General features: G+C 40.4%; 1 protein-coding gene across 9 annotated transcripts in view; it reads left to right on the top strand.

Annotated features, from left to right (window-relative positions):
* GPHN (gephyrin) overlaps nucleotides 1–26093 on the top strand; it is a 612917-nt gene that overhangs the window by 478049 nt on the left and 108775 nt on the right. For all 9 annotated transcript variants that reach the window (XM_090033171.1, XM_090033172.1, XM_090033174.1 and 6 more), the window contains one exon: nucleotides 18451–18493. In XM_090033171.1, coding sequence (XP_089889297.1) covers nucleotides 18451–18493 — 43 coding nt within the window. The remainder of the gene's footprint in view (nucleotides 1–18450; nucleotides 18494–26093) is intronic.

The raw sequence follows: 26093 nt of genomic DNA on the forward strand, positions 1-26093 counted from the left end.
TCGAGGTATGTAGAAGAAACATTTAAAGCTGTGTCTATGGCTGAATCATTTATTCTCCAAATCAATGTTGAATCTTCAGACATGCCCTGTAAGAGCTTTGCCACCATGATCATTACTTGTTTACTTAGGTTCAGTAGTCCCATGGAAAAACTTTCATAAGGAATTCACTGTAATATATCAAAATAAAGAGTCTTTCTGACATAAAAGCTAATTGAAATATAAGGTAAAGTATTGGCTTCATCTCATGAGTGGACAGTTCTCTAAATTTTCCTATTTTAAAATTTGAAAGAGAAAGAGATTATAATACTACTGTCTTGGTAAGCAAGCTATACATAAATAATTACATTTTCTGCTCTTTGGTATCTACCATAAAATTAATTTTAGAAAACATCAGCAATTATATTTTTACTTGCAAATTACTTTTTATTTGTCATCTTCCATCTGCCTAGTGTTTACACGCAAGCTTGAAGAATTGGCATCTACCACATTAAAAACAGAAACAAAATATGGGCCACATCCTACTGGGATTTATTTGCTCCTAAAGCTACCTATGACTTCTCTTTAAGGAGTCCATGCAAGCACTCAAAAAACCTCTCCAAATTAAATCATTTTTCACAGAAGGGTCTCCACAAAGTTAGCAAAGTCCTCAAGAATGGAAATGCCTAACTTCTTTTTTAGTTCATCCCATTTTATATTGCTTCCCATTTTCTCTCTAACTTTAATAAATCTATCCTGGTGTAGTAGGTCTGTGATAATTCAGATGGGTTTGTTTCAAATTTGGGGGGGCAGTAAAATCTGGACTTATAAAGGCAGTCTCATTGTATAATGTGGATTTTATTGAAATCGTAACTGTTCATGTTCTACAACTCAGAGAATGAATATGCTTCTAATTTTCCTTTTGTCATAATGTCCCAGAGATTAAAGAAAAACTCAGAGTATCCCACACAAAAGCAAAGAGTCTAAGAAATCAAATGATAGTAACAAATATATCATACTAAATAATATTGTCAAGAATTTTTGTGGATATTTTTTATTGAGCCAACTACATGGTTGGGGTAGACTTAGCCTGCTGAGACCTGGAGAGGTATGCATGGCATTCAAAAGCTTGTCTAAGTCTATCCTAACCATGGAATTGGTCCAATGAAAGATATCATCCACAAAAATTCTTGCCTCTTGTACATTTTCTGCACCATCATAGCTACAGCACTGCTGATCAAAATTGAAATTCTAAGCTCTTCCTTACTATTTCCAAAATATGACACTAAAATTAATCCAAATCCAGTTATATATGTCTATGTATTTCTCCTTCCTTTTACAGTTCCACAGAGGAGGAAGGCATTTCATCCATAACTGTAGTAGGGGCTTATGTCTTTCTATGATCCTATAAGAAATAATACTACATTGTCTGTGAGGGTAGAATTAGAAAACTTAAGACCTTTCTGCCTTTGCCCTGACTCAGTTCATACATCTTAGACTCATATGCATGATCTACTATTGTATTTCCCAGTTTCAATTTCTTCTTCATTTGCTAATAACTGCATTCAGTTAAATGAGGAATTTTCATAGGTTTTCCCTAGGTCAGTAGTTTTCAACCTGTGGTTCATGGACCCCTTGGGATCCACAGACTATATCTAAGGGGTCTGCAAAAGATGACAATGATCAATCAACAGTTAGTGAATACTTACACTTACAATTCCAAGGGGTCCGTACCTCCGTTCAGACTTTTTTAGAGGTTCGCAAATGGAAGAAGGTTGAAAAACACTGCCTTAGATTATACCTAACCTACCCTTACATTATGTGGAGCCAAAAAATCCTGATTGAGCGTACACCCTTGGTTTCTATTTCAGCAGGTTATTTAGTTTTCTTTATTCAGCTTCTAACTGCTGTCCATTATACAGCACTTATCATTGATCCATTTAGGTGGCTGTAGTCAAACATTCTTGCTGAAAAGCAACGAAGTGGCTTATGCACAGTTGTTCAGAAACAGTGGTTTGAGCAGCTGTACTGAAGGTTCACTTCCCTGAAGCAGTCTAACTATTTAGGTTTAGGTTTGTCTCACTAATAATAAGCTTCTAGATCTCGCTCAAACCCTGGGAGAGCAAAGGGATATCCATAAAGAGTGAGAAAGAATGAGAAAATGAAAATAACTGTGGCATCTAAAGCAAGCAGGTGTTGCTGAATCTGCACCCAGTATTCCCTCTGAGCTGTGCGGCTTGTGCAGTCGGACAGGCGTCCTCATGCTGCGCTGCCAGGCGCGCCTGTGTGGATGTGCACACCATGCAGCTTAGAGGGAACACTACCCAGGTGTTGGTGCTTGTTGGCACTTGATGTCTTTGCCAGCATTAAGCACCTGTACTGGAGAGCAAGGTGCATAAAGCCAGAGGAAACAAGACATCAAAACCAAACAATGCAAGAAAAGCATATGTTAAACTCCAGAGCCTGAGACACTATCAAGAGCAGGACCCATGAAAAATTGGCCCACTCGCTGAAATATAAATAATTAAAACAAATTAAAACTTACTCTAATTACATTAATTATAGATTTCTTGGCTCAGTCATCAACAGAAATTGCCATCAAATGTGACCTAACTTTCTTGTGTCTATAAGCCAGAGCGCCCCAAGGGATGACAAGGTCGAATGGTCACAAACTCCTCCGTGACCATTTCAGGCTGGACATAGGGAAGAATTTCTTTACTGTCCGAGCCCCCAGGGTTTGGAATAGACTGCTGCTGGAGGTGGTTCAAGCATCTACTCTGAACGCCTTCAAGAGACATCTGCACGTTTATCTTGCTGGGATCCTATGATCCTGGCTGACTTCCTCCACTGGGGATGGGGGGCTGGACTCAATGATTTTCTAAGGTCCCTTCCAGCCCTAATGTCTATGAAATCTATGAAATAATAGTTTGAAACTGTTTTTAAGAAACCACATGATCATTTTCAATATTATGCAGCTGTATCAATATCAGCAGTTTATAGTTCAAATGTGAGTCTGTTCTCATCAATGTTATTTACATCCTAGTTTCCAGTCTATAAATGTAAACTTATTATTAAGCTGAAAGGGAGTCCCATTCCCCTTACCAAGCCTCCCTATCTGTTTATCTATGATTTATGAAAAAGTCATGTAAAGGGAAGGGAATGTGCTCAGTCCAAATACATTGATTCCCATTTTCTGTATCCCCTTTTCCGTAATCAATTTCCCAGTTTCAGTGTTCCTGAAGTCCATTTAAGTCTATATTCTATTCTCAGTACAATGCACCAAGCAGCTCATAGATTTCAACAGTGTGGCCTAGGGTTTCCAGAGTGCAAGGCCTAGTGCATTTCAGGAAGGGCACTGCCATGTTGAAGATGGTTCTGAAGGAATCTGATCCTTCCAATTCCTGGCAAATCACTTCTGAGGTGATCTAGCATTTTTGGCAAAAAATTTAATGCAAAATATGCTTCCCTAAGTATTATTAGTAACTGCTTTTGGAAAGCCATTACATTTTATGTTCAAAGATATAGGGCCAGATTCATTCCATCTGTTAAGCACCTGGTGGATTTAGGCACCTAAGCGCAAATCTGTTCCATGCTGCTTTAGTCCCTGAAAAACTGTTAATACAAAAGGTGGGTGAGTCCTCCTCCTCGCTGCTGTTTTTTGTGACCGAATCTTAATGATCAGATGACAGCATGTTACAAAGTAGATCCATTAATGGATTTTCAGGGACTTGAGCAGGGTGGAATAAAATCACACTTAGACACACAAGTTCATTAAATGCGCGCAAGGTGGAACAGATTCTCTCCCAGGGTGCATCCCCACGAGCAAGAACATGCATTTCACCAGGGACAACTAGCAGCGGCACAGATATGTGCCACTGCTAGTTGTCCCCGGGTACAGCCCTGCATGTGTACTCTGGCACATGGCAAATTGCCCTAGGTGGGGTAGAAGAGGCTGGGGCCAGCACCTGGGCTGTCCCCAGCAGCCTCACCTGGGGTCCAGGGGTGCCTCCTGGGGCTGCTGTGGCAGCGATCCAGGCGCACAGAGCCTGGCAGGCAGCCGGAATGTGGCTCTGGCTGGCCAGGCTCCAGTTTCAGGTGGTGCATACTACAGCCACATGTGCTGCCTCACTTTTTTCTGGCATGAGTTTTTTAGATACCGGGATTTTCGGTGAATGGAATCATGAATGCCACGTTTATTTTGCAGCACTTCCAAAGGCTTTGAGACACTGTAGACGACATGTTCCTGCTCATGGTGACATGGTCCAATAGTTCTTAGTGCACCATTTGCTCCATTTCAGCCCCACCTAACCCTAGATCTTGCTTAATAAACTGAGTAAAACAAAACCACTACTAAGCCATGGTGATTCTGATTTCACTGTAAAGATTTCCCAAGGAAATTATTACTGCCTCTATAAATAACTACCTCTTCATAAAGCAAATTAATCTTGCTTTAGACTTGCAATCAGCAAAGAGATTCATATACTGTAGTTTTACTTGCTCTTCAGTGCTTGATGATTGTGATGCAATTTACTTACTACTTGCAAGAGTTTTATTCATTTTTACACGCATATATGTAAGCCATGTTTGCTTCTCCGAATTACTGCCTATATTGCTTACCACAATGACCACTATACTGATGGCTAAGATTGTTATGACCAACTTCACTTACTTAAAACTTTAGAAAAAAATTCTTTGTTGGGTCAACCTTTCCATGCTTAGACCTTGTAGCCCAAATGAGAATGTCATTGAACCCATTCTTCCATGGGTTTTTTTGTATTGCATAAATAACTATTAGTGCTGTTTTGATTATGTATAATTCAAAATGAATGTTTAAACCTGAGCTTTTGGTAAACCTAGTCTAAAGACCATTTTACACACTACGTTACAAATAGCCAAATTAAACAGTTGCAAATTGAGTACCGTACATATGTTGCAGAAAATTTCCAGTAACTAAGATAGCAGCTAATTTTTATGTGGGCATATTTCCCTAAGAAAAGACATGAGACTTACTTTCATAAGTGCCATTCTAGTAAATTCCTTCACAACTAAGTACAGAAAAACTTGAACATGTTACTTTTCTAAGCTGAAATTGTTAGAAAGATTTTGATAGAAACAAAGGAAGATTTCAGCAAAGGGAAGACTTTCAAATCTTTCTTAGTTGAATTCTAGGGGTGCACCGATAAAGATTTTCGTGACTATACCAGTGGCTGATTATTAACCAGCCAAATCATCCAATACCAATCCAATAGCTGATTTACAGGCATGCAGCCCGGCAGCTTGGAGAGCAGCCTTCTGCTGGTAAGTCTGTGAGCTGGTATGTCTGTGCAGGGAAGGAGGGAGGAGTTGGGGGAGAGGTCAAAGCACCCATGGTGATGGAGGGAATGGGGCAGGGGTAGGCATTGCCCAGCCAGGGCCATGAATGCAACCCCCTGCCCCTGCCCCACTCCCTCCCTCATCATGGTGGCCTCGATCTGTTCCCCCATGCCCCTTCCATCTCCCCAACCCTTTCCCCCACACGGACTTACCAGCTGGTAACTGCTCTCCAAGCTGCCTGGCTGCATTCCTGACTGCATGCATGCTGCGGCTGTGCACATGCACACAGGATTTATCATTGACATTATCAGCTACACAAGGCAAAAAAAGCCAGTTGCTGATAATGTTAATTTTCCTTTTATCGCTGCCTATCCAGTGTATGCCCGATATATGGTGCACCTCTATATAATTCTTGAAGCTCTTTTCTTGTACCAGCCGTGTGCTTGTTTTTATAAGCTCATAGCATTTAAAACTCTATCCATAGACAGCTTAAAAGTCAATTCTTGCACCTCTTTCAAAGCCCTGCAGATCCCCTTATGCAACAGAATTGATCCATATCCACAGCACCAGGGAGACTAGATGGCAGGGAAGTATACAGATAATGTGCACCCTTGCAAGGAGTAGCATTGAGCTGTACAGAGGGTCAGAAGTATGGGGGTCAGGGTTGCCAAGGCAAGAATTTTTTTTTTTTTTTTTTTTTTGGTGACAATCTACAAGATTTTTACTGAGAGCCAAACTTTTTTACTGACACATGTTTTTACTGAAGAATGTTCACATAATGTAAACATGACTCTTCTGTCAGGCTTTGCCCTGATGCTAGGACCCAGTTAGAAGGCGTAGGTTCAAATTTAAAGGTCTAACATTGACCATTGTAAAAAGTAAAAAATCTTGGTTGTCAGTAAGAAGTTTGCATTAAAAAATATTCTTGGATTGGCAACCCTGCTTGACTGCAGTGATTACTTTACACTGTGCTGCTCCCTCCCCCCTACCATGGGCCCCCTACTCACCCCATGGCCTAATGCCCCTGATTGCATCTTGCACCATAGTGCCCACCGAAGCCAGCTCTGCAGTGTTACGCCTTTTGGCCCATGTCTCAGCACAGGTAGCTTACCTGTGACCCAACAGTATTATAACCTAGGATGCAGCATCAGCAGCATATGGCTGAGAGGACACCCCCTGCAGGATGCTGCAGTCCTGCTTGGGCACCAAGTGGTGCCATGCTCTGTCAGTTAGAGCTCCAATTATGCTGCAGTTGCTTACATTCTACCGACAGCTGAAGATTTTTATGGATTTTATTGATAACCATTTTTAGCCTGTTTTTTTATTGACAGTAAATTTACTGACAATTGGCAACCCTGTTATAGGTGCAATGGAAGGGTGCAAAGGAGAAACTACCACACAGAACCTCCTATCCTTCTCCCCTTCAGTCTCTCTCTGACTATGCCTGTGTGTATATGACCATTTGCACAGTTCATACATGCACATACCCACACTCAACCAGATATCTAAAACAAATTAATATCCAGTATCTGGGCATGCTTTCAAATATGAATGCACTTATACGGCGTGCCCGTTATCAAGTCACCTTTTGCATCTCTTTGAAAGTCAGAAAACAAAATTAAGTTCCAGGCTTTTAGTCCACATCTCCCTAGGAATCTGTTTTACAGCATAGAAATACCAGTATACTAGGCTGGAAAAGAGCTCCTGCTGTGAGTGCAACAGTCAATTTGTTAGCATCTGGAGGAGGAAAGCCTGATCAGGAGCAGCCAGCATGGATTTGTTGAGAACAAATTGTGCTAGATGAATTTGATGATCTCGTTCTTTGACAAAGTAACTAGTTGCATGGATGGAAGGGAATTCAATAGATATAGTGTACTTGGACTTTAGTAAGGTTTTTGCCAAAGTCCCTCACGTGACATATTACAAATAGATTAGAGAAATAGAGGTTAGATAAAATTGCTACAGTGAAAATAAATAACTGACTCAGTAGCTGCAAACAAATGGTAATTATAATGGATTCATGAAGGAATGTCAGGAGGTGACTGAAATATAAACCTACTTTTATTTGGGTTCTCCAAATTATTTTGGACTGACACGGAACATTCAAAATTTCAGCCGTACTTGTTTGAGAGAGCACCACTAAGAAGAAATTTTATAAATGAAGTATGAGTTTACCCTAAAAGGTAACCTAGAAAAAAAAAAAGAGTCATGTCCTTTACTTATTTCTTCATACTGTAAAAACGTAAGATGTTGGTTAATTTCTTGTTCTTAAGAGTTTTTTCCTCACCTTAGAAATATCAGGCATTTTCCTGCTGCACTGGTTACAGGTGTAAAGAGTGTGAAAGGCAATTTGTAAGCTCTTTCAGACATTAAAAAAAATCAGTGGATACAGTTGCACTGACTCCATAGACTTTGCATCAGATCTTAATCAAAGTGTTAGAAACAATACATGTTTAACAAATAAATATTTCCTTTTCCCATTAACTGTTTATTCAGACATTGACAACAAATAGGGGTTACCAAAACTAAAGAATCAACAACATTTTTTCCCAAATTTATTTTTATTAATCTCTAACCAGGCAAAATCTTAGAATGAGACTGCAGCACTGGTAATTAGTACATATAATGTTTGGTTAATGAAATTGTAAGACAGGAAAGACCCCTGCCTCTTTCATGGAAGATGTTGAAAGATATGAATGAAAAATAAACCTCAGGAAAAGAAAACATGATGCTGTCATTTAAGGCACTGGATTGGTTCCAAGAAGTACTAAGTTTTATTCCCGTCTCTGCCAGGTCAGACTTCTCAAGTGTGTCTAAGCAAGTCTTTTACACCAACATTTTTAGAAATGTCAACCAGTTTTCTGAGTGTCCTTCCTAGGGGCTGACTTTCACCTGAGCTAAGCACTTGCAAAATTCGTAAATTCAATTCAAATCAGTGAAAGTTCTGGGTGCTTATCATCTCTAAAATAAATCCAGCCCAAGGCGCTGCAAGTTAATTAATGGCCATTTCTGAAAAGTTTGGTTAAATAGCTCTGTGCCACAGTGTCACACTTTAAAATCAAGAATGCTTCCCTATATTTCAGGATCACAGTAGGTAAATTCTTCAACAAATGTAAGGTTCTTGCTACTATGATATTGAGTGTAATAGAAGAGCCCCTAAGGAATTTTTTTATTTATTTATTTTTATTTAGAGGCAAGGATTTTTGAAGGTGATCTCTTTTATTGGGCCAGCATTGTAATTGGGACAGAGTTAGACAAGTTTTCAAATGCAAGGCATCGTTCATCAGGTCTTTATTTATAGCAGACTTTGGGCACTCACTAAACAATGCAGATTAAAAAATATCAGTCAGACTGCCACATTCATTTACCATTCTGCATCCCATGGCAGGAACTCCTGCGGAAAAAAAATAGTATATTTTGATGTAATTAAGGTTTTACTATAATGTGTATACACAAGGAAAAATTAGGAGGGCACAGATAACTTTAATTCTGCTATTTCCTAACTTTCAAGTGCTTGACTTAATATTGAATATATTGAATATTATTACTACCTTGAATATATTTTGGGAGGGAATATAGGTTACATTTTTAAATTTGTGATACTTGCATGTAATCCGATTAAAAATAAATAGTTTCCATTTCTTGCAGTATTGCCTGAATTAGTTCATTGCAATGCTGCAGTTGATTTGGCTGTTACTACAGCCAAGGAAGAGAACTGTGAAAGCAGTGGAAATTCTCATTTTAAAACAAAGAATAAGGAAAGTAAGAAGACTAGAGCTTTATTAAAAATGTTAATCTTGTTAATGTGTGCCATGGGGTCAGACAATAATTCATTCTGTGCCAGGAGATAAAACCTTTATTTACAGGACTGTCAGATTTTCAGCCTTCCTGACAGTTAAAAAGCCTATTGAACTGGAACAGACAAGAAGTTTGAAAAGGTTTTAATACTGGTCAGATAGGAAAGAATTTAGACATGTAACAACGTACTCCTAAGGCCAAGTGATTTATCAACTTGCCAGTGGCTGAGTGAGTGTGAAAGTAAGACAGAGTGGAAGCCTGATGGTTACATGGGATGCAGAATTACCTAATCCCCACCATACAAGCTTTCCATACGAAAGACTTAATGAAGGATGTTAGACTTGTTTTTCTCTGATGAACACTGAGCAATAAATGCAATAAGATAATCAATGAAACAATGTTACAATGAAAAGTATTGCAGCGAATAAGTATGGTTTTGGTTGCCCACCATGCTTGTTGCTAATTCTGTACTTAAACATAGAACCAGAAGCTGGAGGCGTTGAAATATATTGGCCTCTAACAGATTCACAAAGTACTTCAGGCAGGTTAAACTCTTCCCTCCACAAACAGAACTATCATGTGCACACAAACTGTGTGAAATCACAGTTCTTTCTAGGTGAAAGCTTGTGTGTGTCCAAGTATGAGTTGATCTTGTCATTTATATCTCTGGAGGAATAAGTGGAGTTTCCAGTTCCTCAGCATTTAATTCCTTCCAGAAGCTCCAGGAAATCTTGTTGGGAATCTAGAAGTAAGTAATAAGTAGGGTAACTTTACAACATTGCCTATTCCTTCATTATTATATATGTTAGCTCCATGGTTATGGCAAGTGACCCTGGTGCTAGAGGTACCAGAGTCACAGAGCCAAGAAAAATGTGTCGTGCCTCCTCCCCTCACCCTGGCTAACTCCAAATAGACCCAAGCTCACAAATTAGGCAGTGTGGACAGCTTCAGAGAAGGCCATACACAACTGGAATGGTCCGAAGTGTGCACCCCAACACTGAAGTCAAGCTGTTTCTCAGGAGATCCTGTGTACCAGAATGTGCAGTAAAGACTGCTTAACATGCTCAGGGCTTCTCCTGTGCTGCCTGCGCTGCCCGATTTGGGGGGGGGAGGGGGGGGGCGGGTGTTAACTGAGTGGGTGTATTTCTCATTGGCATACCTGAAGGCACAACCCAGAAAAAAGTTATTTTTTCATACTTAAATAACTGGTTCAGAATGATTTTTATGCTAGTATGAAAAGGCATTCCTTATTTCTTTGCCACTCTCTATTCCTAACCAGAAGGTGGAAGATTATATAGCTATTGCACTTTCCTTTTATCTTTCTGGCCAGAAGCTTGCCAACTTTCTTCCCTTCATCCCTTTTCTCAGTATAAAAAATGCTTTGTACACATAAGGGCTCCTTCTGTTTTATCATTTAACAAGGTGTTTACTCAGGTATATAAAGGTGTTTACTCAGGATGCATACATACAGAATTTTTTGGAACTTTTTTTTAATTAGACACCTTTTAGTTTTACATTGCCTCTACCAACTGCAGTCTGTCTTACAGATTTTTTGTCTGTCTTTTTTCAACTATGAGGCTCTTAGTAAAGTAACTTCTAATCACGGCCTTATTTGCATCTGAGAGAAAGCTCCTTTGTAGGTGTCCTAGTCATGATATTCCAAATATTGGTTAATATCTTTTTAAAATTTATTTTCTCTTATAATATAAAATAGTTCATCCTTCCAGTCTGCTTATAGAGGGATTTCCACACTCTATACCAAATCTACACCCATGCCCCAATTTAAATGTTAGGCTGGTTGGAGCATGTTCTGACCATGTAATCTTATGTCTGTATTTATAATTGGAAAGGGAGAAAGGGTGAAGTATTAGAGATAAGAATAATATCTATATATGCATATGAAGTTTCTGTGGATGAGAGTAAAATGAGGAAAGATAAAACTCTTTTGTCCTGTTTTTATAAAGACACCATCCAGGATTTGCAGTTCTCTTGTCTAGTGGCTGATGTATCCAATCTAGCATTCAGCATATTGCTAAAATCTCTTTCTAAAATTATTTCTCTTTGGGGGGGGTATAAAGAATCGTAAAGAATTTATTTTTAAAACCCTTTTTATTTGGAGATATCTTTTTTCTCATTAAATCTTCTTTGAGGATACGAAAACTACCATCAGTATCACTCATTTGAGCTATTACTGGTGTTTGCATAAGGGCATAACAAAACCTTCCCTTTTAAAAGTTTGTTACCGAATAACAGATTTGCCCCAAATGTATTCCCTTGAGTTCACTTCCCTTCTCTTTTTTTTTTAATGTTTCTGGTATACATATGATAGAGTTTCCTTCAGTTCTGTACTGACTTAAGCCCCAATTCAGGATAGCAGTTAACCACATTGGGCATTTTTGCACGTGCTCTAATTAAAGGGCCTGGGGTGTCTTATGTATCAGTATCTCAGCATTTCAAAATGGCAACAGGGGCACTTTAAATAGAGCCTATTGGACAAGCTTTAGTTAAAGCACCCCTGCCACCATTTTGAAGTGTGGGGACACTGACACATGAGACGTGGAGGCTGGCTAGATTGTGCTCATTAGCATGCTTCAGTAGACTCAATCAAGTTGGCTCCAACACGCTGTAATTACAGCATGTCGGAGCAGCCCCCAGCTCATGTACAGGCACCCATTAAGTCCATTCCTTTTCAGAACAGTACTTAAGTGCCAGCTTAAGTGCTATCCTGGGTAGGCATAGGGTGGCCATCATAGAGGACATTTCGGTTTTCTACTCTGTCCTCTGTCCTCTATTGATACAAAACCTCTTGAAGAGAAAGGTAGAGGACATAAAGGTGTCCATTTCTGTCTCAATAGAGAACAGAGGACAACCAGACTGTCCTCTGTGATGGCTACCCTAGGTAGGCATGATTTCATAAGTTGGGTCTTTTAATCTTTTTAACAGCATTATTTATCTTTAAACAATTTTAAGGTAAGTTCAAAATGATTTGTCATTCTATACATATTTTTGCCACATAATGGAACAACCCATTCAAAATCAGCATTATTGTATTTTAATTCAACCAAAGTTCAACCATATTTTCCAACATTCTTTAGACTTCATTTAAAATAAAATCAAAACATTTCCAATAAACATTAAATCTCAGTACATTTCTCCAGGCCTTTCCTAGCTCAGTTACCTTATATGCAATGTTTCATTGTAGTGAACCAAAAGCATTATGATTTACCATGTTACAACATAAATCTGGCATATTGTTATAAAATACTGTGATTTCAATTTATTTAGATATAGACAAAGCAATACCAGAGCAAACCCATATTTTTAAAAATAGGACAGTGGGATCATTGATACCTGTTTAAGGCAGGAAAGTCTTCAGTATTTATAGGATCATTCAAAAAAACCTGACAGTAATCTGCGTGAATTATCTAGTAATTAATAATTGCTGGTAAATAAGAGAAGCAAAAGCTGAAGAGTAGCAGAATTTGAAAAGCAGAGCAGTAGTATATAGTTGTCTGGCTGCCACTTATATGCTACCAGAGTCTTACACAGAAAAGCAATCCAAATACTACTGGGGGGTTGTATTCCAGAGATGGATTATATATTATTGACACACTCCAGCTCTCTTATGAATCACAGATGGGAAATGATAGCAATACAGCAATGACAGCAATGGCAGCAGAACACACAGAGTAGAATTATGTGGTTTCCCCGTAACTGTGGAAGTCTTAGAGAAAGGTGATAAGAGTTCGGTGTTAGCCCCAGCTTTGGTTTGTGGTAGATGCAATGATGAAAATAATTTTGTTCCAACTTCTTAAATGAGTCTTTTAAAAGACAGTTAAAGGAAGATAGTTCTCAGATTCATAACTGCTGCTGTGCTTTGCATATCCTGCTTCCTTCATTACAGTTTGGCTAACCCATTCCCTTCCCTGTATCTTAGTCCTCTGTGTGTATGTATATATTTGGGTTTCTGCTGGTGGTTCCACATTCTGCATGCCTTCTTAGTACTGGAGCATATGCTTTCCCATAAATTATATAGATTATGGGTTAGCTTCCTACAGTCTTCTGTGTTCTTGAGAAATGGCTTCTATCTGTTGTTGGTGATAAAACCATGTGTTTTGATGTCATTGTTCTGAATTGTCTTTGTGTTGTAAACCTGCGTTGAAATGTTCTTCCCTAAGAGTTAGCTTTTCATATTGGGCTGAAAACACTTCATCCTTGTGTAGCAGTTCATTTTACTATAACCTATGGCTTTTAATTGTCCCTCCCATAATGAAGAGCTGACTTAATACTCTGTGCTAATCTTGTTTTGACCTATAAAAGGTAAGTAATTTCTCTAACCATTCCTAAAGATTGTAATAATGTGTTAAAAGGTTTCTCTGTTCTTGTTTATCTTTATTTATTTTTACTTTTCACATTAATTTTTCACTTGTAGCATGAGCTTTTCCTTGTGTCATTCTCTATTTTACTTGATGAAATACCATTATGACCACTATGATTTAAAGCACACCATATCAGGTATATTTAAATACATCTAGTGTGTTGCAAACAGTGAGTCCTCCATGTATCAAACCAGTCACAACTGATAGAAAGAACTTGTCATCAGGTTTCTTCTTTTTACCATTCCCTCCCCTTTGTTTTAAATTACTGTATTTCACATAATGTTTAGTGCTTCTGCCCATTCAAAGAAGGCCTACTTTGTATTTCAGAGCATTGAAATTATAACTTGTTATAATAAAATCCTAAAAAAGGTCAGAGCAATAGAAAGTGGAGGTTCTGCTTTCTGATATTTTCTGCCTGGGTCACATATGATTGTGGATGAAAGCCCAGTTTATTCAGAGGTCCTCTACAATGATGTATTGTGAGTCAGGGGGATGTAGACAGGAGAAAAATTAGAGCTATAGATTTCCTGTGAAATACTGTAGTATAGCTAGGTACATACTATGTGTGGAGTAGTCCTCTGAGTAAGAGAAGAATTAGTTGTTACAAACCTCTTCCAACAAAACACGATACAATATGTGACAGTACACAAGACAATTTAACGTTAGGTGTGAAACAAATACAAATTTGAAAAATGCCGTAGATACAAAAAGGCAAAGCATAAGCATGAAAAAGACACACACAGCAAATGTTATTTAGAGAAAGCTCCACAATAGGTTAAAGTTATAAAATACTGTCATTTTTTTTTAGATTTAAAGTAGCAATTATAATGAAAAAATGTTTTAAAAAACATACATGCTTAGGATATAAACATGAAATATAAAACATACAAGAATATTTGATTATGCCATCAGTCATGTTAAAATACAGTGTGCAGCCACAGCTGTGAGCATAGGCTGGGAAATGATTGAGTCGAGCTGATCGAGCTCTTTTTTTCATTACCAACGATCCCTTTTCCACAGCTGCTTTTAAAATTTATGGAAACAAATTATGTCCCCTCCTGCATATGATGTCAATCAGGTGAGTGATAAAAGTGTAAACTTCAGGTCTGCTGTAAGACACCACAAAGCACAATTTAGCTTGGTTATTTAAGTCCTCTGTGTGCACAGAATAAAAAAATGACCTCCAAGAGGCTATGTTCAAAGCCAGCTGTCCCATTGCCACTGTCATTTGGACAATGAAAGAGAGAGCTATTCTGTCAGCACGGTTTTATATTAGAAGATTTGACCTGCAAATCTCAGCTACTCTGTTCATTATAAATCTCTTGTTTTTGTCCATACACTAGCTCCACTATAGGTTGGAAGGGCTTAAAGATGAACTCAGGAGGAATAGAGGCTACGACTTGAGAGTAACTATTACTGCTCAAAGGAGCTGCTTTCCATTCGCAAACATTGCTTTGCGCTATGGGTTTGGGCTCCTTCTGTTCCTCTACTTTGTTGAAGACTCTTTTTACTCATTTTACTTCTTTAGCACTGTCTTTGTCCACTAACATTTTTCCTCTCTCTCTAGTAGCTTTATCTGTGTCCTTTGGATCACATATTTTTAATTAGTTTGTTTTAAGAGATTGTTTCTGAGTTGCTGTGTTTTGGTTTGGTTTGTTTGGTTTTTTTTCTTTAGGAGTGTGTTGTCGTTTCACTAGGTTTCATTCCACGGTTTGCTGAATTGCTTGATTATTTTGCAGCAGGCCATTCCTTATTTTCTCTTTCCATGTGGTTTTCAGTAAAAATTAGAGTGCCTCTTTCATTTTAAATAATATCTTATGCATATAGACCCATCTCTCCTTTTGCATACCACATCTTTGGAGTTACCCTGTACCAACCCCAATTCTTTCTCTGTCTCTTTCTCTGTCCTCTCTGTGTCACCCTCTATGTCCCTGTCTTTCTCTTCCACTCTCTCATACCATTATACCTTCTTTTTTGGACCAGAATTGTTCTTCAGTTAATCATGAAGAGATATTTTCCTCTTCCACTGAGTTATTATTTTATCATGTCTGTGAAATCTAGAAAAACAACTCTGGGCCAAATTGGGGCATCACTGACATTTTGTCTGGAATTTCCCTTTGTGGCATTTTTGCTGGGAAAAAGGGTGGGTTCAGTTTTTTGTTTGTTTGTTTTTAAACGCAACAATTTTTTCAGGGAAGGACACCATAAACCACTCTAAGTTGCAACATTACTGTCATAAATTCTTCCATTACAATAAATAGACTGTGTTATGCTGTAGAATCCAGTTTGTTCTGTGAATTATATACATTTGGGGCAAGCTGCTGTGGATGGAAGAAAGAGGATTAAATATCAGGGAAGAATCGGTTTCAGACTTAAGAGATGGCTCTGTTTTGAAAAGAGAGTAAAAATGGCATTTTGGGGTTCATCGTTCCTCCATCATTTCCAGATTAAGTTACAGGCAAAAAGATGTCTCTCTCGGTACCAGCCCATAAAACTCAGTTTGATAACTGAAAGTTAAACTGGGCTCTTTCTTCCTAAGCTGTCTTCATCAGTAATAAAAATTTTTTGGAGAAAATTATGCCCTCAGTGTACCCTGTGCAACTCCATTATCGAGAAATCATTTGCTCAGCTGTAATTTATTAACCCTGTAATTTAAACATAGTAACACTTGTATTGATGAAGCACAAAAAGGAAAAGAATCCAGTTTACACTTTCTTTAGGACTTATCTTGCCTGCAAAGTTCACTTCAATTATATAAATCAAGCATTGGTCCTCACCTGAGTCCCATTCTCACACAAGACCCAGTCACCCAAATGTGGTGATAGTTTTACCACAAGTTGGCAAGTCCACATGGAAGTAAAAATTACAGTTTAAGATGCAACGATTAATCACATCATTGGTGCCTCTTCAATGTTGTTTTACAATGTGGCCGTTAGGCAAACTTGAGAGAAATTAACTCAAGGGTAGATAACTTGAGTTACCACAGCAGTGAAGACATAGGCCCTTTGTACACACCACAAAATTGACCTTTAAAGCAGCTTAAATGCCCTTTTGCATTGCTTTAATGGTGTGACCATTTACACTGTTGGCAGCGTATTGCACATTAATTGACTTTGGGGGACAGCAAAATACAACATATCCAAGGTGTTTTACATTGATTGCTCTCTTACAGCCGTGGAGGGAAGTACCGGGCCCCGTGCAGCTCAGAAGCTGTGTAGGCAGCTTGGCAGCAGCCCGTGCAGGCAGGCTTCACTGAAGGGGGGGGGGGGGAAAAGCAGGAAACCTGAACTTAATTTTTTTTCCTCCCCGGAGCCTGCCTGCCTCAGCTGCGTGGGGGCCCGGTGCTTTCCTCCACGGCTGTGAAGGGACTGGTGCTTTCTTCCACAGCTGCAGTGCCCCTGGGCAGGTGGGTGCCACCTGGGGAACGCCATTGCCACCACGGAGGGAAAAACTGCCCCCTCCCCCCCGCCCCCCTTGCAGCTCAGGGACCACTCGGCCCACTGGCAACTTGCCCTCCCCTCCTCCCTTGCCACCAGAGGCAGGTAAGGATCAGGCCCGACCCTTGTGTACATGCCATGGGGTTTACTTTGCCCTAAATTGAAGCAGGGTTTTTAAAAACCCACCACTTCAATTTAGGGAAAATTAAACCGAAGTAAACCCCTGTGAAGTGTACAAGCAGCCATAATATAAGCAGTGATGGCTCTGTAGAACTAACACTAACAACAAATTATTATATTATCCATAGCAAGGAGATGTAATTCTAAATAAATGGGATTTAATTTACCACTGTTATTTCAATGTTACATGAATGTGCACTATTAATTTCATTGGCGTTACACTAGCATAAAGCTTGCAAAAGGTAGGGCACCTTAGGGTGTCTTTACATGTGCTTGAGAGTGGGGGAGGGGTGAACTTTAATTAAAGTGGCTTTCGGGAGTGTCTGTCATTGAAGCACCAAGAGCTTTTCGTGTATTCAGAGTCCTGAGCTTCAAAACAGCACCGGGGGGGAGGGGAGTGTGGGGGGGCGCTTTAGTTAAACAAACTTCAGTTAAAGTGCCCCCACCACCATTTTGAAACATGGAGATGCTGAACACACATGACACTAAGGCTGCTGGAGCATGCTAATTAGCACATTCCAGAAAACTTGATTAATCGAGTCTGCTCCAGTGTGTGCTAATTAGCATGCGTCAGAGCAGGCATCCGGCACATGTGTAGGTGCCCTTAGAGACTAGCTTCAGACTAATCAGCTGACTGCCTCTTAGCATAAAACTAGAGTAACACAGCTGGAATCAAGCCTACAGAGAACAGATCAGTTGAAAAAGGAAGTGCCATTTTTATACAGTCTCTTCCAAGTAGAGCTACACTGTAAAAGTCACATTAAACAGCATTTAGCTAAACTAAACTTAAACAACTGAGTAAATTCGTCTAGCTCCAGCCAGAAGCTGTTTGTACAGCTGTGAAGCAGAACCATTAAATGTTTTCAGACGCAACGCATTCTAACTTGGTAACATTTTGATCTTTTGTTTATGACACCTTGGTGATTCAACTAGAAGTGGCAATAATTAAGTTTTCAAACAGATTATGACTATATACTTTTGTTATAGTTTTTGTCTGGGCATAAATTGTACAGGATTTAGGTTTAGGTTTACTGCAGTAACAACTATATATGAGTGAACTTGGCATGTTAATGTAAAATTTAAGTTTGAATGTATTTCTGAAAGATTTGTAGTAATTTTTTTTAACCTGGCACTCTGTCCTTTAGGCTGGCTTGTTTGTTTTTATAATTGCTGATATCAGATTCAGGTTGTCAACAAATAACCTTGGGCTTAAATATATGCATCATATACATACTATATAAGACTGTTAAGGTCTAAAAATATGTAGAGCCTCTGTCTCTAGATCCCAGGAGCTTGCCCATTAAATCTACATATCATGCTATGGGTGTTATCTGTGAAATCTCACAGAATCTGTTCTCTCTCTGCAGGTCCAGTCCAGGTGCAGCAGCAAAGAAAATATCCTCAGAGCCAGTAAGTATTGCAGCCTTCCAGCCATACATTTGAACTATAACTCCTGTTTTAGATAGGAAGGGGGCAGCAAGTTTCAATCATATTTTGGTGGAATAAGAGGAGGACAGGAAAGGGTTCATTTAAGTGCCCAACAGGAATGGAAAAAAATAGGTCAGTGGATTTTGAGACAAAAAGAAAAGGGAAAGAAAGGAAAAATATAAATAGCCTCTACCTTCCTAAAATAGCAGTTACTGTCTATACGTTAATGGGTATTTTCTTAGTTCTCATGCAGACTATGCTATTTAAGTTACTGTACTACTAGAAATGATAGAGACTTTACCATAGTGCATATAAAAATGTCACAGAAAAATTAACACACAAAAATGGAAATTCGAAATTCTTCAGAATAATATAATGATTTGGGCGGGGAGGAGAGTTAAGAAAAGCTGAGCTAAAGAAGTAAAAATAAAACTGGATACCAAACAAAGCTGGAGAGAGGCTTGGGCAATGCCCTGCCCATGACCTGGGGATTAGACTGCTTTTCTGGGAACCAGGAGATACAGGCTCAAAACACCTTGGGCTGCAGGGGGAAGGAAGGGAATTAAAATCTGGATGTTTTGCTCCCTTGGAAAGTGCTTTAACCACTTGACCCTCTGAGCTAAAAGGTCAGAGGACCCTCCTCCTTTTCCAGCATCTAACACCCAGTAGCTATAGTTTTTCTGTGACTAAAGTTTTGGGGCTTATCAAGCCATAGCTGCCCAATCATAACCCTACTGTGTATGCTTAGTAGGTTAGCACAGGCAATGCTAGGCACTTCTACATGTGCATTAATGTTCTGTAGTTACACGCATTAAGTTTAGTACCTGTAATAACAGGTACTAACTCAATGCTCAGTAACTGGCACTACTGTGCAGTAGTGCCAGCACACACCTTTTTAGTGATGCTAATGCGCAGTAGACTAATTCTACTGCATATCAGTGCATTAGCATGGCTTTTGCCATGACATGCTAATACACAGTAGAATTAGTCTACTGCGCATTTAGTGTCTTGTGTAGACACGCCACTGGCTCAACTGCAAACTGCAGGTAAGTGCTAAAAGCAGCAATTAGGCAGTTACATACACATTATACTTAGGCCTGTACAGTGCCCCTCTTTAAGTAAACCACTCTCAGTACAAAATTGATATAAAATAAATTTATTATTTGGGCTGGGTCTGAGCAACATGGGAAGTTGGTCATATGGTCAGACAGAAGAATGGTATTCAGGATTCCTGGGTTCTGATTAGTTGAGTGGCCTTAGACAAATCACTTCACTTCTCTGCCTAAATTAATTGACTTCTGGTAAGAGTATTTTATTAGTTTATCATATAGTGCATAGTAGGATGTAATGAATTATCTTTAACGCACTTTGGGATAAGTGAATCATTCTTTGGCAAGACTCAGAATCTCTTAGGCAGTCTTGACAAACAAGAACTCAGTCATTCCATAAATGAAATAAGTATCCTTATAAGTTAAAGCTGTCCATTAAGGGTGTGCAAAATGGGCCATATTCGATTCAGATTCAGCCCAAATCAGGGACAGTGATTTGATTCGTTGATTTGTATCACTGTCCAGATTCAATTTGGCCAAATCCGAATCTGAAGATTCAGTGCTGATTCAGAGAATCAGCAATTCAGCCACAGACACAGCTTTAAATGTTTTTTCTACATATCTCAAGGTACCAAGCATGCTACGATGCTGGGGTGGATGAAGTGTCCCACAGGAGTGCAAGGGGGTCCCCCGCATACTCAGCAGCAAACCAGGAAGTGGACCAGAGGTACTTATGGGTCTGCTAATGGGTCCACTTTAGGAGTCACTTATGGGTCCGCCCCTGACCATGCGGGGGACCCCCAAACCTCCTGGCTCAGTCATCAGCCACAGGGGGACCCTGGGTGCCCCCCTTGACCAAGGAGGCACCAGTCGCCAAGCCAGGGGGTATAAGAGGGACCCCCAGTGTGCTCCCCAGTGACCCAGAAGTAGACTGGAAGTTTTACTGGTCCACTTCCGAGTCCACTGCCGAGTGTCCTAGGGACCCCCCACACACTCCCATGGGACGCTCCATCTACCCCAGCATCTCAGCATTCACGAGCCCCCTGGTACCTTGAGGTATGTAGAAAAAACATTTAAAGCTGTGTCTATGTCTGAATTGTCTAATCTTTCTGAATCTCTCTGAATCAATTCGAAGGGTTCCAATTCAATTTGGGGAGATTAAATGGTCTCCTGATTCGATTCGGATTAGGAGATTTGGCTTCCAAATTGGGCCGAATCTCTGCTGAATTGAATCAGCGACCTAAGCTTTGCACAGCCCTGCTGTCCATGTAAGTGAGTGTTTTCCCTTCAGTTTAACTAGTTGACACACCAGAAAGAAATTAATTAAAAGGTGGAGAGTGGAACATCTGTAAGTTTCCTTCCTCTTTTGTATATTAGTGTTATGACTTCCTGAAGGGTCCAGTGACATAGCAGTTTTGGTCTCTCACTGTGGCTCCAGAGGTATGAATTTGAGCCCCACTCTGGGCTTTTGCTAAAGAATGCTCCAACTATAAATGGGCATATGATCATTTTGGCAGGTGCGTCAAAGGTGGGTGAAATGATGCTAGCCATAAAACTCTCTTCTATGTGGTGATATTTATAGGAACTGGCATGTCTTAAGTACACAAGTCAAATTGGCTATCTCTGTTCAGGTAGACCTTTGATTTTAATTATGAATGTATACAAATGGTTTGTTTGGGTTGCATGGGTGTCTGGTGCCTCTTGAGCCAGGGGAGGCACATGCCCCACCCCCCACCCCCAACACCAGTCAGCGACCAGGGCGGGGTCCCCCAGCAACCAATCCCGCTGACCGCAGCCGCTTTTGCTGGCAGCCCCGCTCGCCAGCCAGTGCTCACGGGGGGGGGGGCACTGGTACTCTGCTGCCCCCCTACACACCAGCTAAACAGGGAGCGTGGCTTGACAGGGGGTGTACCGGCACTCTCATGCCTGTGCACCCCCTATACATTGCCCCTATACATTGTTGGGTTGCAAAATAATGCTTGTTTCATATTTATTTTTTAAAAAACATCACAAAATACTGGATTTTAACTGCCTGCCTCCTTTCAAAAAAGAGGATCTGGGACACGGAGGGCATTTATTCACTAGATTTTAACAGAGACATTTGGACAACTGACATAAAAACCCAAAACGTGTTTCACACAGTGGCTTATATTCCACAGAATTCTATTTTTGTTTGGGTGGGTTCCATAGAATTCTTCAGTCTGTGATCACCAGTTAGGACTTGGCCTCTGAATACACAGTTAGTGTGGCACTCCAGGGACTTAAATAGGTCTTATTTTGGGTGTCTAATAATGGTTTTAGAGCAAAGAAAAACCTAAAACCATCAAATTCACTACAACAACTAACAGAAACATATTATGATTGTATTCTCTCTCTCTCTCTCTCTTATAATCAGATAAATGTATTTTATAAAAATAGTACTACTTTACCAAAAGTACTGTTCTAGCTACCGGTATCTTTTATTCCTGCTAATACAACAGTGGGAGACTGAGATGGAGTCTATTACTTCTATTAGGAAAAAACTGTTGGCTAAATTCTTGTTGCAGAATTATTAAGCTTTGTAGTGCCCACCTTGGAAAAAGCCCAGTTGAATTATCAGATCACAAGAGAAGCTTGTAGGTCTGTTAGGAAATAGCATCTGTTTTACTTTTAAACTAAGCATACTTTATCTGAATTGACTGACAAGCCCTGTGTAACATACAGTTATCGTGCAATTAACTGGTTAGTTGTGCAATTACCTATAGAACAGCTACACATACAGAGTACCTATTGCACCATGAAAAGCTCCAACCTGCTATAAAGTTATATCTCAAAAATTATACCTCAAAAATTTGGACTAACTTTATAGCTGGTTGCTACTGAGTTTTAATTTGCATGTGTAACAGTCTTCCCTGTGGTTGGGAGTCCCATTAGGTGGCAGGACTCCCAGCCATAGTGGTGGATTATGCCCAGCGGGGGCTAGGAGTTCTGCAACTGAAGGGACTCTCAGCTGTAGCAGCTGCCAACTCTGGGTCCTGGCAGCACCCTGCAACTTCCAGGACCCAGAGTCCTACAGCTGTGAACGGCCATCCCTTGGAGGTGGGGGCGAATTGGGGTGACCACCCCAGGCCCTGCAGAGCTGCACTGCTGCCAGCTTCACATTCAGCTGCTTGGCACCCCCCACCCTCCGCCACTGAATCTCTCGCCAGCTTCCTCATGTCTGGGGTTGGGGTCCCACACAGGCTGATTTCCCCTGGGCGCCGCACCCTGCTTGGGTCACCTCTGGCTGTGAATGCTGTTTCCTTACTGCATGCCTCCTGGTGCTGGGACCCAGCTAGGACCTGGCAGCCAAGGGTGTGGCTGCAATCTCCCAGGCCCAGGGGTGTGTGAAATCCCTGGGCTGGGAGACCATGGCACCTGCAATCTCCCAGTCACAGGGGTGTGCAAAGCACCCCCACATCTGGAAGCCCCTCAGCTAAAGGCTTGATTCTTGCAAGAGCAGGGGGAGGGATCAGGATTAGGTTCCCCCTGCACCAGCAATAAGGCAGCATGGGAACTAATGTGCAATCCTACAATGACGCCTTCTGTCATGCATGTGTGGCATGGCAGGAGGTGCAATTATGTGGACTGCACATTAGATCCCATTACACCATTACCTACATGTATAGAGGGGCCCAGAAAGTTTGAATGTAGGAGCCCATGTAGGGCACCACAGTCTGGGGAGAAGGTGAACAGCCCCTCAGTGGTGAAAGAACAGGTTAGGGACTGTTTGGAAAAGCTGGATGTGTACAATTCCATGGGACCAGATGCAATGCATCCAAGGGTGCTGAGGCTGTTGACTGATGTGATTGGAGAGCCACTGGCTGTTTCTTTGAAAAGTCATAGGAATTGGAGGAGGTCCTGGATGATTGGAAAAGGGCAAATGCAGTGCCCATCTTTAAGAAAGAGAAGAAGGAGATTCCAGGGACTTACCAGTCGACCTCACTTCAGTCCCTGGAAAAATCATGGAGCAGGTCCTCAAATAATCCATTTCTAAGATCTTGGAGGAGAAGAAGGTGATTAGGAACAGTCAGCATGGATTCACCAAGGGAAAGTCATGCCAAACCTACTTGATTGCCGTCTGTGATGAGATAACTGGCTCTGTGGATGTGGGGAAAGTAGTGGGCATAATATACCTTGACTTTAGCAAGGCTTTTGATACCATCTCCCACAGTATTCTTGCAAGCAAGCCAAGGAAGTATGGGTTGGATGAATGGACTGTATGGTGGATAGAAAGCTGCCTGGATTGTGAGACTCAACAGGTAGTAATCAATGGTTCAGTATCTACCTGGTAACCAGTATCAAGTGGATACTCCAGGGGGTCAATCCTGGGACCATTTTGTTCAATATTTTCATTAAAGATCTAGAAGATGCGATGGTTTGCACCCTCAGCATGTTCCTAGATAACACCAAGCTGGAGGGTGAGTAGTAGATACACTAGAGGGTAAGGCTAAGGTTCAGAATGACCTAGACAAATTGGAGGATTGGGCCAAAATAAATCTCATAAGGTTCAGCAAAGGCAAGTGCAATGTCCTGCACTTAGGATGGAAACATTTTGTGCACTGCTGCAGCCTTGGGACTGACTGGCTAATCAGCAGTTCTGCAGCAAAGGACCTGGGGGTTACAGTGGACAATAAGCTGGATATGAGTCAGCAATGTACCCTTGTTGCCAAGAAGGCTAACAGCACACTGGGCTGCATTACTAGGAGTGTTGCCAGCAGATCAAGGGAAGTAATTATTCCACTCTATTCTGCATTGGTGAGGCCAGATCTGGAATACTGTGTCCAGTTTTGGGCCCCCCACTACAGAAAGGATGAGTACAAGTGAGAGAGAGTCCTCATCCTTGCAACAGAGAGCAACAAAAATGGTTTGGGGGCTGAGGCACATAACTTATGAAGAGAGGCTGGGGAAACTATGTTTATTTAGTCTGCAGAAGAGAAGACTGTGGGGGAATTTGATAGCAGTCTTTAATTCCCTGAAGCAGGGTTCCAAAGAGTTTGGAACTGAACTGTTCTCAGTGGTTGTAGATAACAGAACAAGGACCAATGGTCTCAAGTTGCAGCAAGAGAGGTTTAGGTTAGATATTAGGAAAAACTTTCTCACTAGGAGGGTGGTGAAGCACTGAAACAGGTTACCTAGAGAGGTGATGGAATCTCCATCCTCAGAGGTTTTTAAGGTTCGGACTAGATGACCTTCTGAGGTCCCTTCCAACCCTAATTTTCTATGATTCTGTGATTCTATGATAGTTTTGCAGTCAAAATTCAGGATATAAGCACACTTGAAACAAACAATGCCTTTATTTTTGTGGTGAATGTGACATGCAAATGATGCATGTTATATGAAAACCATTCAAAAAGGACTTGCCCCAGACTTCCTAGTGTCCGTTGTGGTAGAGTCCAGTTGTAGTTCCATGGAAATCAGATCAATCCAAGCACAGCAGTTTACTTTTGCTTCTACATACAGATTATATGCCTGTGGCTTGTATAAACTTATAAGGATCAACAAGTGATTATGCAGACGGGTAGGGCTAGAAGACCTATCAACTTATACACCTGCAATAGAAATTCCATCGTGTTGTGGTACATAATGTCATCATGCTACATATAGTTTGATGTACTTGATAACAGGATATTTCAGCTCTGTTATCACATGTGTTATTTGCAAATAGAAACACAGAAATTTGATCCTCTGCAAAGCACGCTTATCACCATGTCCTCATTGGTAAGCCTGCCATTAGATATGAGATTCTTAAGACAAGAATTTAACTAGATATGGAATCTGTACAATCAGGATTGTATTATCATTCTGCTCCTAATCTTGTGTGTTTGTATGGGTTAGTGTGGGTCATTTATGAAGTGTTAGATTTTGGAGAAAATTAACTTTAACACAAGTGGTTCCCACTTGCAAGATTTTGTGAGGAACATTAGAGTGACTTAAACTGAAATAGCATAAGCTGCTGATGGCCAGTTTAGTGATCTACTAACCCATCAGCAGGAAACATGCATTCATTTAAGATCACTTTAAAATATAAAAGTGAAAAATATGTCACTGTTCTTTGTTCCCCTTACCTTCACCCTGAGTATATTGGTGTGTGCTAAGAGTGCTAAGGTTAAGTAGGTCCAGGCAATGTGCTTGTAAAGATTTATGTATATGACTTGTTATTATTTTTGACTATGCACTTTAGCAATAGTATTAAAACAGAAAGCAAAGGATTTCTATTTAGTGACATGGCAGTAGCTGATGTTTTATCAGCCAGGTAGTAGCAGCATAAAGGGAGATGGCAACATAGCACATTCCTTCTGGCTATGACTGCCATGACAACTTTTTCATAGTGCACTCCTTCACCTTTCTATTTGCCTTTGAAGAAAAGAGAATACTGTTGTATATAACTCACATAAGCCTGTAATGTTTCTTCTAATGGCAATTATACACTAAAAGATTTTCTAAATGTGAGGCAGTCTTTCTCCCCTGCTTTTAAATGCTTCATTTCCAGAGTTGTCAGCCTCCTGGCAGCA

Source organism: Crocodylus siamensis, chromosome 2 (genome assembly GCF_052110815.1).
Source record: "Crocodylus siamensis isolate JL-2025a chromosome 2, ASM5211081v1, whole genome shotgun sequence".
NCBI lineage: Eukaryota > Metazoa > Chordata > Crocodylia > Crocodylidae > Crocodylus > Crocodylus siamensis.